We start from the raw sequence: 16,889 nt of genomic DNA, 5'->3' as shown, positions 1-16,889 counted from the left end.
CTAAATGACACAGATCTCACTGCAGTTCTGCGAATTGCAAGTGCAAGATCAATCGCACCAAATATAACATGTCTTCTTCAGTGAAAAGAGATACACATCTCCGCATCATCTGCTGAATGACATTTAATATATAAGAGAACACATAAGCCTATGTTTTATTTATGGTGAATTATATTTATTCATTTATTTATTTCTGTGCTTAACCAAGAGTTAGCTTGTCATTCATTGGTTATGCTTTATTCTAAATAAACTTTAATGTTGGCCTACTGTATTTTCATGACTAAGTAGCAGTCAAAGGAATTATCAGATGCCAAGGTAATTACTTTTATTTCCTATGCATAATCTAATGAAAGGGATATAATTAAACACATTTATTTAGCACTACAATCTAATGCACTGAATAGAATGAGACATTAGAAAGCACAATGTCACAAGTTTACATCTGGTTTGATAAGCGTCCCTCCTCCAGTTCTTACACCAAGCTGTGTAAGCAGCTACAGTGTTAACTTCTGCCAGAGTGCAAACTCCGCTCTTTTTCCTGCCTGAGCTGGAGTGCTGCTCATTGAGCTGATTTGTGCTTGTCTCTGCTCTACACTGTTACTTTTCTTACCTTGCCATTGCCGTTTTGTCATTTTGCACTTCTTGTCAATCTCATTTTTTAGACTTATGTAAACCCTTTTACCAATTTCATTTGCCGCATTTTTATAATTTCCTTTCCATCAGTTAAGTAAAATATCTCATGCATTATACGATTTTTACTGAGTGTCGTCTTGCTTTTTTGATCCTCTGCTGCCTTCCCTATTTCATCTCTCAAGGCTACTCATCACTGTTCTGTTGTGTTGTTTACCCCTGTTTCAGTCAATCTTTGCCTCATCCTCACTTTATAATTCTCAGTAACCCCTGGTTCTTTCAGATTCCATCTCCTCAAATCTGTACTTTTCAGCTATTTCTTCAGTTTTTATCTGAATTTCATAACCAACATATTATGGTCAGGATCCATTTCTGTCCTTGAAAATGTTTTGCAGTTCAGAATCTTGTTTCAAAATCTCTGTCTTACCATCATGTAATCCATCTGAAACTTTCCTGCGTCCCCCGGTCTCTTCCATGTATACAATTTGCTTTCAGGGTTTATACACCAAGTAATAGCAATGAGTAAGTTGTTCTCTGTGCAAAATTCTAGCAAGTGGCTTCCTCTTTCATTTCTTTTCCCTGATCCATGTTCTCTTGCCATTCTGCCTTCTTTTACCTAATATTAAATTCCACTTTCCCATCTTCCTTGACTATCCTAATAATTACTTTTATCTCATTACACACTCTTTCAATCTCTTCCTCATCTGTAGAGCTAGTTGGCATACACACTTTTACTACTGTTGTGGGTGTTAGCTTCGGGTCTGTCTTGGCTACAATAATGTGATCAATATGCTGTTCCCAGTAGCTTACGTGTATTCCTATTTTCTTATTCATTAATAGACCCACTGCTACATTATCCCCATTTAATTTTGTATTTACAGACCTGCAGTCACTTCACCAGAAGCTCCATTCTCCCTACCACCACACTTTGCTAATACCCACTGTAACTTCAACCCATACATTTCCCTGTTTAAATTCTCTACCCTACCTACCCACTTAAGGGATCCAACATTCCACATTGTCCTGTAGAATGCTTGTTTTGCTTCCTCTTGATGACATTCTCCTGAGTAGTCCCTATCTAGAGATCCAAAAGGGGGGACTGTTTTACCTCTGGAATATTTTATTCATGACCATACTATCATTATTTAATAGTACACCAGAGCTGGAGAAATTTCTCTCTCTCTCTCTCTCTCTCTCTCTCTCTCTCTCTCTCTCTCTCTCTCTCACACACACACACACACACACACACACACACACACACACAGAGATACAGATGCATGCACACAAATCTACATTGCACTGCCACAATACACTACATGAGCATTGCATTTCAACTAGGGTGAGGGGTTGTGTCAGATGTAGTTGATGAGAGATGAGAGGAGAAAAATGTGGAGTGGGAGGTAGGAGTGGAGGGGGGGGATGACTGATGATTAGGAGGAAGAGGCAGCGAGAGCCAAGATTGGAATGTGGCAGTGGTGAACATGGCCTGTCACAGGCAAGGGGAGTTGCAGGCAGCACAGCAAGTGGAAGACAGGACTGGGAAGGAGGAGAAAGAGGAGCACTATGGAGAGGGGAGTTTAAGTGTACAACTTTTGCTCTTTTCCTGGTATTTGTGCAACATGCAAAAACACATACACAAATGACAATATGGTTCTACAAATATTAAGAAATGGGAGAGGGGAGAGTGACTGAGCTTGACAACTGTCGAGCGATGTGTTAAATTTTTGTAAAAATAAAACCTAGGCAGTAGTGTAAGAGAGAGATTTTTCAGATTTTTTTTATAACGTCAGTCAAGAAGAATGAAGGCAAAAATGACTAGAAAGGAAGGAGTGAGACCAGGGGATAGGAAATGGGGTAATGCAGAGGAAAGGGGTGACCATGGTTAGGGGATATATCATAGCTCTAGGACACGGAGATGGTGGGGGCAAAGAATGTGCTGAAGGGATCACTTTGCACCACGACATTTCTGAGGAAATGGGGGGGGGGGGGGGGGGGGGATGTGGTAACTCATCAAATGGTATGTGTGTTTTAAGAAGTTGTTGAAGTGCACTCACACATGACCTTACTTTTGATTAGACAGGAAATAATTGCAACAGGACTTCATTAGGGTTCATGCATGGTCAGGTCTTGCACTTGGAGTGTTCACATGAGAGTGAACCTTAGGTTGCAGGGTAATGAAAATGAGTCGCGTAAGTGACACAGGAATGGCCTACGATATTGTGTATGATGAGTAAATGCAGAAATTGTGACATGAGGTACAGCAACAACTATTTCTGTGGAAGATATCTTGTTAGTCTATTGTTATGTCGGCTGTCAATAAAGCATTTTACTATTAGGAGTTACCATGATGTTCTGTTAATTTTACCTGAAATATATCACATCTGTCATGATAAATCTAAGCAACTGAATTTTGTGCTAAGACTTTACTGCTTGGAATAAGTAAAACAATACCAGATAAGAAAGCTGCCATCAATTGGATGTATAGAGTATAGCAGATCTGGATTGTGATGCCAATCTCGTAGTAAACATTCAATAGTAGTATCCAGGGGATCTGAAAGGTTTCCTGCAGGTCCAGAATCTGTAGCTAACGAGTTAATTGATGTTGTTGCACTGCAAATAAAGATAGAAATAAGTATTAAATAATGATAAATTACAGTGATTATTTTGTACATATAGTTTCATGAGAGAAAAGAATATTCCAACCACTACAATGGAAATTAACAGCAGATGAAAGAGCCAGATCAGCTTCCAATTATGCCTATAAAAATTAAGGAAACGATGTAATATAAAAAAGGCAAATCAATAATAAGAGACCCACAACATAATTTTGCTGAGCAAATCGTTAAGTGTAAACATGTGTTACTGCATTTTGCATCATTGCTTTTTTCTGAATGCATTAACCTCTTAACTCACTTTTAATATTCTATTATTGTATCAGTGGAGAGGTTGGTGGTAGATTAAGTTCATTGCAATTATAAGAAACATAATTAATTAAAACTCAGCAGATTATGTCAGCAGTCACTTCATTTATGTTCCAATGGTGCATTTTGCAATATTATAACAATAGGGAAGGGGAAAATATTTTTAGTTAATGGTCAGTATTACTTTATCAGTTTTGGTGATTTTTCTAACAGCTTAATTTTAATTTTTGTTGAAAAGAAAATTTACCAAAGATTTTAGACGTGGCTTCTCTTCAGCAACAAGGGCTTCAAGGGATTAATGTAGTAGCCAACCAGTTGCAAAATATAGGTTTATTAAATCTTGACCATGATTCTGATACTTTTAAAACTGTCTTCTTCAGAAGGTTTTGTACCTATTAACAAATATTAAGACACTGTGTGTAGAACAGGGAACAAGAAATGTTTAAAAATAATTTTAGTGAAGCACTGTTGTTGTTGTTGTTGTTGTTGTTGTGGTGGTGGTCTTCAGTTCGAAGACAGGTTTGATGCAGCTCTCCATGCTAGTTTATCCCGCACAAGCCTTTTCATCTCTGAGTAACTTCTGCAACCTACATTCTTCTGAATCTGCTTACTATATTCATCTCTTGGTCTCCATTTACAGTTTTTACCCCCCATGCTTTCCTCCAGTACTGAACTGGTGAACACTTGATTTCTCAGAATGTGTCTTAGCACCTGATCCCTTTTTCTACTCAGGTTGTGGCACAAATTTCTCTTCTCCCCAACTCTATTCAGCACCTCCTCATTAGTTACGTGATCTATCCATCTAATCTTGAGCATTCTTCTGTAGCATTGCATTTCAAAGGCTTCTATTCACTTCTTGTCTAACTTTTTACTGTCCATGTATCACTTCCATCCATGGTTTCACTCTAAGGAAATACTTTCAGAAAAGACTTCCTGATACTTAAATCTATACTCGATGTTAACAAATTTCTCTTCCTCAGAAACTCTTTTCTTTCCTTTGCCACTCTACATTTCATATCCTCCCTACTTCAACCATCATCAGTTATTTTGCTTCCCAAATAGCAAAACTCATCTTCTATTTTAAGTGTCTTGTTTCCTAATCTAATTCCCCCAGCATCACCTGATTGAATTTGACTATATTCCATTACCCTCATTTTGCTTTTGTTGATGTTTGTCTTACATCCTCTTTTCAAGACACTGTCCATGGCATTCAACTGCTCTTTCAAGTCTTTTGCTGTCTCTGACAGGATTACAATATCATTGGCAAACTGCAAAGTTTTTATTTCTTCTCAATGGATTTTAATTCCTACTCCAAATTTTTCTTTTGTTTCCTTTACTGCTTGCTCAATATACAGATTGAATAACATCGGGGAGAGGCTACAACCCTGTCTCACTCCCTTCCCAACCATTGCTTCCCTTTCATGTCCCTCGATCTTATAACTGCCATCTGGTTTCTGTACAAATTGTGAATAGCCTTTTGCTCCTTTACTTTACCCCTGCCACCTTTAGAATTTGAAAAAGAGCATTCCAGTCACCATTGTCAAAAGATTTGTCTAAGTCTACAAATGCTATCAACATAGGTTTGCCTTTCCTTAACCTGTCTTGTATGAGAAGTACTGCCTCGCGTGTTCCTACATTTTTCCTGAATCCAAACTTATCTTCTCTGAGATCAGCTTCCACCAGCTTTTCCATTCTTCTGTCAAGGATTTGTGTTAGTACTTTGTAACCGTGACTTATTAAACTGATATTTCGGTAATTTTCACATCTGTCAGCACCCGCTTTCTTTGGAATTGGAATTATTATATTCTTATTGAAGTCTGAGGATATTTCACCTGCCTCATACATCTTGCTCACCAGATGGAAGAGTTGTGTCAATGGCTGGCTCTCCCAAGGCTATCAGTAGCTCTAATGGAATGTTTCTACTCACGAGGCCTTGTTTTGATGTAAGTCTTTCAGTGCTTTGTCAAATTCTTCATGCATTATCCTATATCCCTTCCCATTTTCATCTACATCCTCTTCATTTTCCATAATACTGCCCCCCTGCACATCTCGCTTGTACAGACTCTCTATATACTCCTTCCACCTTTCTGATTTCCCTTCTTTGCTTAGGAGTGGTTTTCCATCTGAGCTCTTGATGTTCATACAGGTGGTTCTTTAATTTTCCTATAGGCAGCATCTATCTTACCCCCTAGTGATGTATGCTTCTACAATCTTACATTTGTCCTCCACTGAAGTATACTCACATTGACTATCTAGCACATGCGCATGTCATCCACTTAATCACCATTCAAACGTAGAATCTCTCTATTGTATGGCTTTGTCTTAAAACTTTTTAAAATACCACACATTTGACAAAGGATCCAACAACACATAGTGTGTTGCTTCAAAGATTTGTATATGACATTTAAAGACAAAATGTGGCATCGGAACACACAAAGGATAAGTATACCATATACAGAGCTAGTGACACGTGCCAACTGGCTGAAGAGTAGAGGCACTAGCCTTAAGTCACCTGTAGCAGGCAACACTCCTATGGATCGTGTATGCACGTAGCTGCAATGAGCAGCATGTGCGTTTTAACAAGTACATATTCATTACTAGAATTAACACATTAACTAAAAAGCAGAAAAAAGGGAGACAGGAGGAGGGTAGAAAAGTATGCTATTGAAATAGTATGGCTTAAAGAGAGTGCGCAGGCTCAGGTAAACACAAATTCTTTACATTATGTATAAAAACACACAACAAGCACTTGCGCGTGAATACGCAACTGTAACAAGTATGCGTGTCAAAGCAGAAGCACTTCAAGGAAATACGAGGGTTGTTTGAAAAGTTCTGGGAATCATAACGAGAGGTCAGTGTTAGTGCAATGAGTTGTTCACGATATTCATTGGACTGTTGCCTGTAAACACGTGGCCCATCAGTGCTCTAGTGCTCTTGGAAGAGAGCTGTGGCAGTCACGTGGCTCGGTTGTTGTTCCTGCATAGTGATTTGTGAACATGGAGGACGGGGGGAGGGGATCGAGATTCGAGCAGCCATTAAAATTGCTACACCACGAAGATGACGTGCTACAGATGTGAAATTTAACCGACAGGAAGAAGATGCTGTGATATGCAAATGATTAGCTTTTCAGAGCATTCACACACGGCTGGCACCGGTGGCGACACCTACAACATGCTGACACGAGGAAAGTTTCCAACCGATTTCTCATACACAAACAGCAGTTGACCAGCGTTGCCTGGTGAAACGTTGTTGTGATACCTCATGTAAGGAGCAGAAATGCGTACCATCACATTTCTGACTTTGATAAAGGTCGGATTGTAGCCTATCGCGATTATGGTTTATCGTATCGCGACATTGCTGCTCGCGTTGGTTGAGATACAATGACCGTTAGCAGAATATGGAATCAGTGGGTTCAGGAGGGTAATACGGAATGCCGTGCTGGATCCCAACGGCCTCGTATCACTAGCAGTCGAGATCACAGGCATCTTATCCGCATGGCTGTAACGGATCGTGCAGCCCCGTCTCGATCCCCGAGTCAACAGATGGGGACGTTTACAAGACAACAACCACCTGCACGAACAGTTCGACTACATTTGCAGCAGCATGGACTACCAGCTTGGAGACCATGGCTGCAGTTACCCTTGACACTGCATCACAAGCAGGAGTGCCTGCGATGGTGTACGCAACGATGAACCTGGGTGCACAAATGGCAAAACGTCATTTTTTTCAGATGAATCCAGGTTCTGTTTACAGCATCATGATGGTCGCATCCGTGCTTGGTGACATCGCGGTGAACGCACATTGGAAGCGTGTATTCGTCATCGCCATACTGGCGTATCACCCGGCGTGATGGTATGGGGTGTCATTGGTTACACATCTCGGTCACCTCTTGTTCGCATTGATGGCACTTTGAACAGTGGACGTTACATTTCAGATGTGTTACGACCCGTGGCTCTACCCTTCATTAGATCCCTGCGAAACCCTATATTTCAGCAGGATAATGCACGACTGCATGTTGCAGGTCCTGTATGGGCCTTTCTGCATACAGAAAATGTTCGACTGCTGCCTTGGCCAGCACTTTCTCCAGATCTCTTACCAACTGAAAACGTCTGGTCAATGGTGGCCGAGCTAGTGGCTCGTCACAATACGCCAGTCACTACTCTTGATGAACTGTGGTATCGTGTTGAAACTGCATGGGCAGCTGTACCTGTACACGCCATCCAAGTTCTGTTTGACTCAATGCCCAGGCGTATCAAGGCCATTATTACGGCCAGAGGTGGTTGTTCTGGGTACTGATTTCTCAGGATCTGTGCACCCAAATTGGGTGAAAATGTAATCACATGTCAGTTCTAGTATAATATATTTGTCCAATGAATACCCGTTAATCATCTGCATTTCTTCTTGGTGTAGCAATTCTAATGGCCAGTAGTGTACTTCGTAAAGAAAGGTATGAAAGCAAAGGACATTCATGCCGATTTCCAGAATACACTGGGTGACTCTGCTCCTTCATATTCAACTGTTGCCAAGTGGACAAATGAATTTAAATTTGGTTGGGAGAACTTAGATGATCTTCTCAGTGGTCAGCCAAGATGTGTCACTACTCCAGAAATCATTGCAAAAGTGCACAAAATGGTCGTGGAGGATCGTCGATTGAAAGTGCGTGAAATTGCTGTCACTTGCCAGATGTCATCTGAAAGGGTATATCATATTTTAATTGCAGAATTAGAAATGAAAAAATTATCTACAATATGAGTGCCACAACTCTTGACACTGGATAAAAACATGTGAGAATGGACATAACAGAACAATGTTTGGCCAGTTTTAGGAGAAACGAACAAGATTTTTTGTGCTGGTTTGTGACCACAGTTGAAACTTGGGTGCACTACTACATCCCAGACACAAAACAACAGTCAAAGCAGTGGAAACATGCTGATTCTTCACCACCAAAGAAAGCAAAGACAATTCCTTCGGTGGGGAAAGGTCATGACATCAGTGTCCTGGGATGTGAAGGGGATTCTGTTTGTAGATTATCTCCCCACTGGGCAAACGATTACTGGAGAATACTATGGTAGCCTTCTGGACAAATTGCAAGTAAAGATACGTGAAAAAAGGTCAGGTTTAACAACGAAGAAAGTCATCTCCCATCAAGACAATGTGCACCTGCACACATGTGCCGTTGCCATGCCAAAATAACACGAATTATGAATTGTAGCCACACCCGCCTAATTCACCTGATATGGCTCCATCAGACTTCCATCTCTTCCCAAAACTGAAAATTTTTCTTGGTGGACGAACATTCACTCCAAATGAAGAATTGACAGCCGGAGCAGACAACCATTTTGCAGTCCTGAAGAAAATTCATTTTCGAGGTGGTATCAAGGCACTGGAACATTGCTCGACCAAGTGCATTAATCTACAAGGAGACTACACTGAAAAATAATTAAAGTTTCAGTGATGTAAGTACTTTTGTCCTATTCCGTTCAGAGAACTATTCAAACCACCCTTGTACTGCAAATGTATAAGAGGCCCAATACTTGACATATTAAGTTGACCCTTGACATGAGGGAATACTGTAAAAGGACATACCATGGTTGAAAAACTGCAAATTTTAAAAGCCAAATGCAAATTTGGGAAAGAGAGAAGAGGGGGGTGGGGGGGGGGGGAGAGGGGGGGGGGGGCAGATAGTGTAGATACTTGTGAAGTATCATGCTAAGGGAAATGGTTGCACTGATAAAGTATGCTATATGAACAACTGTGCTAGAAGGGGGGGGGGGGGGGGGTGTTTATAATATACCCAGTAAAATAATGAATGAATGAAGCCTCACTAAGCAGTGTATATAAGCTTAGAAATCATGATATTATAGGGGGGAAAAGGGGGGATGGGTCTGTGATGGTTCATTACTACAATGTTGAACAGCAACTTGACTGTGGTTGAAGGAGTGTACATTGTAAAATGAAAAAAAATAGAAGACAATACTGAATATAGAATTTAGAAGAAAAAAAGAATGCAATATTTTAGTAATGAATCACTTTATGCCCATCCCCCTCATTTTTATAGTGTTCTTCCTTCTGTCTATAGTATCATGATTTCTAGGCATGTATATAATAGAGGGAAACATTCCACGTGGGAAAAATATATCTAAAAACAAAGATGATGTAACTTACCAAATGAAAGCGTTGGTATGTTGATAGACACACAAACAAACACAAACACACACGCAAAATTCAAACTTTCGCAACCCACAGTTGCTTCATCAGGAAAGAGGGAAGGAGAGGGAAAGATGAAAGGATGTGGATTTTAAGGGAGAGGGTAAGGAGTCATTCCAGTCCCGGGAGCGGAAAGACTTACCTTAGGGGGAAAAAAGGACAGGTATACACTCACGCACACACACATATCCATCCGCACATATATACACACACAAGCAGACATGTGGTATATTTATGCTTTGTTTGCTCTGATGCCACATTTTATATTTAAATGTCATACACAAATCTTTGAAGTGACACACTACACACTGTTGAAAATGTCTGCTTGTGTGTGTGTGTGTGTGTGTGTGTGTGTGTGTGTGGGCGCGCGCGCGGGTGAGAGAGAGTGTATACCTGTCCTTTCTCCCCCACTAAGGTAAGTCTTTCCGCTCCCGGGATTGGAATGACTCCTTACCCTCTCCCTTAAAACCCACATCCTTTCGTCTTTCCCTCTCCTTCCCTCTTTCCTGATGAAGCAACCGTGGGTTGCGAAAGCTGAATTTTGTGTGTGCGTTTGTGTTTGTTTGTGTGTCTATCAACATACCAACACTTTCGTTATATATCCCTTAGTGGGGCTTCATTTATTCATTATTTTATTGGGTTTTTTACATCACCTCCCCTTCTAGTATATTTGTTCATATAGCGTGCTTTATCAGTATGACCACATCCATCAGCATGATGCCTCAAAAGTGATGATCTAGTCCCCCACCCCACTTCTCTTTCCCCAAATTGCATTTGTCTTTCAATTGCATTTCCTCTGTCACAATTCCTTTCTCAGTAACCCTTCATGTCATGGGGCAACTTAATATGTCAATTACCTAGCCTCTTATAGACTGATAATACTTCTTTGTTTTGTTTTTGCTTTGACACTCATGCTTGTTACAGTTGTGTATTTACACACAAGTGTTTCTCGTGCATTTTTGCACATGTTGTAAATAGGTTTGCTATGTTTATCTGAGCTATGGACTCTTCTTAAGCCATATGATTTTAATGGCACATCTTTTTACTCCATTCCCTCTCCCTTTTTTCAATTTTATGGTTAATATGTTAATTCTAGTAATGAATATTTACTTGAGAGATCACACACACTGCTCATTGCAATTACACAGATACAGAATGTGCAGGAGTGTCACCTACCACAGGTGATCTAAGGCTAGTGCCTCAATTATTCAGCAATAGGCACATGCCACTAGCACTGTATGTGGTATATTTATGCTTTGTTTGCTCTGATGCCACATTTTATATTCAAATGTCATACACAAATCTTTGAAGTGACACACTACACACTGTTGAATCCATTGTCAAATGCGTGGTATTTTAAATAGTTTTAAGACAAGCTCTAGAGTAAAGAGTTACTACTTTTATATCATGGTATTTTAAATGGTGATTGAGTGGATGACAAGCACATGTATTATGTAGAGTCAGTGACTTCCACATCAGGTACACATAAAATGTGATTCTATAAGAATATGCTTCACTAAAATTATTTTTAAACATTTTCGTGATTTTGCTTATTGCAATGATACCATCTCTGTTCCACGCACAATGTCATAATATTTGTTAATAGATACAAAATCTTCTGATGAAGACAGTTTTAAAATGGTCAAAACCTTGGTCAAGATGTAATAAACCAGTATTTTGCAACTGGTTGGCTATTATTTCCAATCCATTGAAGAAAATATACCTGTAATTTACATTACTTCTATAAGACTTTATACCTCATATTTATATTGTCTTAAAATATAATGTGAAGAATAAGTATATTTTCTTTTTCAACAGAAAAAAAGACACATCTACATTACATAGAGCATTGTCAATCAACAGATCACCACATGTATGGCATCATCAATGTCAAAATATTTTCTCCAAAACTGTATGATGTGTTTGACATTAATAGCATGAACACCACCATTTAAATTACAGGAAAGAATATTTGGGGTTAATACTTCATCAACTATGGACAGATTTAAGTTAATTTTTCAGCTCAGACACATATAATGTTAATAACATCAGAACCTGGCAACATTAAAACTGATGTGTTTTGAAAGGGCAAGCTTTCATCGCCAGACATACAACACCATAAGAAACAGAATACCTTGTCGAATAAAAACTACATACATGTTTATAGTTAATTCTGAAAACTAATTTCATTTAAAAATTAATTTGTCACTTTTATTATAAGAGATATTTTGATTTTCATGATGGCAGGTGTTGAAAACAGAAATTCGCTCTTCCCTGATCCATCAGTTGTAATGTGATCAGATTTTATCGTGATTCACATTGATAAGTGTGGTTGTAATGAAGTACTCTCTTAAATTCTTAAATTAGAACTACAGTCTCACTTCCTTATTGGTTAAGAATAAAATGTGAACTGACTGTAACACTTCTGTATCAACTGTGATTAGTAATTGCAGACAGAGCATAGGTGACTTCCACTATTGCTTGAATGCTTTAATTTTTAAACGATAAGTTTAGACCTGGTGCTACTGGCACTGAAAAATTATTTTTCAGCATTAGCAATTCAGTCACATACATAAAATGAATAGGTTTAATTTTTACATAATGGAGAAAGACTGACTTCATCTGGGTCACTTAATCTTTACTTGGATTTCAACTTTTGTTAAAGCTCATCTTCAGATCCACATCTAATTACTGCAGTTCATTATAATTAGATACAGATCTAGCAAAAAACTACCAAGTCATGAAGACAGTCAGTCTCTTAAGAATAAACCTGGACTACATGAGATCTCTGGCAAAGAATGTGGATCAAACTCAATAGACAGAGAGCAGTCTCTACTGGAATATGAAAAATACCGAAAATTGATGATGTATCTGCACAACATTTTCTAGAAACCAGACACAAATGTGTGACAGTAATAGAAATTTTATGCATCAGTTGCAAATGACAGCAATGTGTTGGGCTAGAAATTAAATAAATAAATAAATAAATAAAACACCAAAAAGGTTCTCTCAGATTATTTTTTAATTCCCAAATCCAATTTATGATGAAAAAGCATGGAAACAATTAAACATGTATATGAGCATAGACTACTTAATGTTGCTCATTCATGTTCTGTAGATACCATCACAAGAGGGAGAAACTTCAGGAACACAGAAGGGGTCAAGGTGTACATTAAAAAAGGCATTGAAATCAGAAATTAATCTGTATACTGTATTAACAGCAAACTATCACTATACTACTTAATTCTAACAATGGATATGACAGCTAATTTTAATAGAGAAAAACTTGTGCTTAGAAAAAACTGATACTTCCTCAATTATACTACATAGATGGTGGTTATATGCTTTTTGTGGCTTCATATTACTTGATTACAATGATACGAGGGGCTATCCATATTGATTTATGCATTATTTTTTCCCATCAGTCATGGTGCACCTTTGACTTCTCATTAAAGCTACTAGTATGTAGTACTCTGATCTAGTCCTAGGCGGCAGGACAACCACTAGAAGTGTAAGAATTGCGCTGTCATTAAGTGAGCAGACAGCACAAACTGTAATCAATCATCAAGGACAGTACTGGATGACACAGTTTCTACAGAAGGATGCAGTAAACACTGTGGACATTCACAAGCAGTTGGTGGCAGTGAGTGGAGAGTGTGTACTGTTATGAAAAGTGATCTTGCAGTGCGACAATACTTGTCCCCACATGAGTTGGAAAACCACAGCTGCTATCACTGAAATGGGATTGCAGATATTGCCACACCCTGCATATTTTCTTGACTTGCCCCTTTAACTTATGCAGGGCTTGCTAGAACCACTTTTCTGGAGTTTCTCGCACCTGGTACAGGACAGATGGTCACAGTTACTGGAAGTCTACAAAATGATGTCCGTGCAGAGATTTCCTCATAGCCCTGAACAGCTGGTATTCAGAAGGGGCCAAGTCAGGAGAATACGGTGAGTGTGGCAGTACCTTGAACCTCATTTAAGCAATGGCAGTTTTGGTTTTCCCAACTCTTATGCGGACAAGCACTGTTGTGTTGCAAGAGCACTTTTTGTTATGGTGTACACTCTTCACACACGGTCACAAACTACCTGTAGATACACACAGTGTCTACATTCTCCTTCTACAGAAACCACATCACCCATCACTGTTCTTGATGACCATGCTCCACGTTGTCTGCTGACGTAGTGACAGCAGTTAGGAAAAGGGGCTGTACTGTGCAGGGTTACACATCTATTGAGTGTCCTGGCACCTTTGGTTAGACCAAAGTACTACACATTTGCAACTGTAATGATTAATCAAATGGGGCACTATGAATCATGGGAAAAAATTAAGTGTAAATCAATATGGAATGTCCCTCATCTTTTTCAAATAAGACTAGTCCTATTATTACTTACGTAGCATTACAATGAACATTGCTACTTGACATGTAGCAAATGGAACTTTTCAATTCTTCAATCTAGTTATTCAGTTAATTTATAAAATTAGTAGATAATGAGGTACATTTTAAATTTTCTTTTGAATTGGGTGAGATTCCAGATTTCCTACTTTATGTCAGATGGGAACATTTTCCACCAGAGTTCCTGCTGAGGCGCTGCAGGCTCTTTGGACTGCCGAAGACCACAGGCCACCTGCTTACCTCAATGCCTCCACATCTGCTAGATAGGTAACAAAAGGAATGATGGGGGACCACAGGTATTGGGAAAGCAGTGTAATAATATCAAGAATCTTAAAAAGGGCTTCTAGTCTTGGCTCCAACCAAGATGGGCCACATCACACTAATGGAGCCACATGCTGGTGCATAAGCATCTGGAGAAGCTGTTAGCTCACCGCTGCCATGCACCATCCCCTCCATGTGCTGTGAGGGATATGGCCATCACCTCTACTGAGACACTACCATGTAGTTGAATGAAAAGTAATAAAATAGTTTTGACTTTTGATGCTTCCTCCTTAAGCTATCAACAGCCTGCTCCTATGACCTTGCCACACTGCCATGAACCAACCCGCACTGAGAGGTTTAAAACCAGACCACTTCATTAGCTTTGAGGAAAAATTTTGTTGAAACGCTGAAGAAATTAAACCCTCTTTCCACATGTCTGTCCATTGTTCTACAACTATATCTACATCTAAACTCTCAAGCCACTTTACTGCAGCACTTCAACTATTTTTTGACACTACTGAATAAACTTACAAGCTGCGATATGGTCGCGAATTGAACAGTGGCCCAAATATAGAATAAATTTCCTTTATGTGAAGTAAAGGAAACTGAATAAATTAATGACACTGCTACGGCAAATGCAAGGGGCCATGAAATAGATCAAAACAGAGCTGACAAGACACAGTTACGTTAGAGACTGCACGATGATGTGACAGAAACTGCTACCATAACGTCAGGCAATTAGCACACTGCTGGGAGGCTGAGGGTCCAGCGCCATAATAATGATGACACTACAGAAAGACAGAACCACTGTGGCAAGCCCTCACAAATGCTCCTCATTTTTACATAGATACTTGTAGTCTGGCAGCTGCAACTTCTAGAATGGATCCACTTTGGTTTACAAGTTAATGTGGATCTACAAACTAACACGACGAGACTTGGCCTCCACTACCTGAAGCCTACAGCTGGCTCTATGTCCACTGTTGTGGACTCAGCACTATCCAGCCAGCAGGCCACCTCTGAGCCTACTTCCAGTCATGGCCAGTCTCCTACCCTGGAGGGCTACTGTTCAAGACCAGGCTAGTTCAACCGCCCAGCCGTCTTTAACTATATGGTCATACTGTCACTGCCTGTGCCTGCCTGCGAGGATGTGCACTACTGCTGACAGCTCTCTTCCTCTGCAGGGCTCATGGCGGGATTCTGCACCTTCGGGCATGACCTGCACCAATTGGCACATGCAAACCTGGTGTCAGAGTTCCTGCTGAGGCGCTGCAGGCTCTTTGGACTGCCGAAGACCGCAGGCCACCTGCTTACCTCAATGCCTCCACACCTGCTTGAGAGGTAACAAAAGGAATGATGGGGGAGCTTTCTACTGCATGTGGACAAGAGCAAGAGACACAGGGCTGAGTGATTCAAAGTGGCATATTGTCAAGCACTGATTAAGATCTATGGGGGAGCACCAGAGAAAGATGTAGTAGTCAAGGTGCAGCTTTTTCACACACCATTCAGGATGGAACATTTTTGACCGTGAATCTGTTAGAGGTGTGGTGTGAGGGAGAGCAACAGTTCAATCACCCACCTGCTTAGGGTGAGCCATGTCCATTTCAGGTGCCGCCTGGCTGAGGTCTCAAAATATAACACCAAAGAACATTGTCTCATTATATGGACAGGTTATGGTCACACACTTTCAAACACAAAGAGTTGGGAAAGCAGCAGATCCTTCCAGTTGCCAGTCTGGTTGCATTGTAACCAAAACTGGGAGTCAATGTTAGACACTGCAGGTTGTCCTGGCATCTCCAAAGTGCATGTTTTTAAAAGGGTTTGCAAAGGGACATGGTCTTCTCAATATCTCACCTAATGTTGGGGAACTGGAAATGTGTGTTAGTCACCTGAAATTTTGTATGCTATTTGTTAAATGCCACATAAAGGACAGGCACCATCTTGCAATGTTTTCAAGTGAATTATTGTGTGTATTTTGAGCTCTGCTGAAGCCCAATCACCAACATAAGATTATATAATACAGGGACACAGAGAATTAATCTAAATATCCCCTTTTTTAAAGTTTTAAGCAAAACATGAATGGCAGTGAAATGTGGAGAACACTTGTGGATTTAATTCAATAACAATATTTAAACATAGTAATGGGATGATTCAAGATAACTTAAGATTTATGAGAGATTAGACCTAGATTAGAGCTTTGGGTGCCCCTATCATTAAAATCAGGAATTAAATGTGATACATGATATAGTTTTTGTTTGAAAACAGATGTTAAAATTGACCAATTCGTTCACAGTTGTGTAAAATATTATCTTATTTCACAGCACTATGACAAAATAACATTGTGGGAGAAGCACAGACTCAGTCAGCCAATAGTAAGATAGAGAGAAGAATGTAGAGTCAATGTGAAAGTTTAGCTATGAACTGATGTGGGACATTATGCGAGCTTAGGTCAAGTACTTTAAAGTGTAGAAAT

General features: G+C 39.7%; 1 protein-coding gene across 1 annotated transcript in view; it reads right to left on the bottom strand.

The window, feature by feature from the left end:
• The window catches only part of LOC124621800 (dmX-like protein 2), a 351,417-nt gene that overhangs the window by 244,401 nt on the left and 90,127 nt on the right, over window positions 1-16,889 (bottom strand). Inside the window, exon 11 of the mRNA XM_047147237.1 lies at window positions 3,082-3,240. Coding sequence (XP_047003193.1) covers window positions 3,082-3,240 — 159 coding nt within the window. The remainder of the gene's footprint in view (window positions 1-3,081; window positions 3,241-16,889) is intronic.

Source organism: Schistocerca americana, chromosome 7, assembly GCF_021461395.2.
Source record: "Schistocerca americana isolate TAMUIC-IGC-003095 chromosome 7, iqSchAmer2.1, whole genome shotgun sequence".
In the NCBI taxonomy this organism is placed as follows: domain Eukaryota; kingdom Metazoa; phylum Arthropoda; class Insecta; order Orthoptera; family Acrididae; genus Schistocerca; species Schistocerca americana.
The sequence above is the reverse complement of the archived record's forward strand: the minus strand, read 5'-3'. Positions and strand labels throughout refer to the sequence as shown.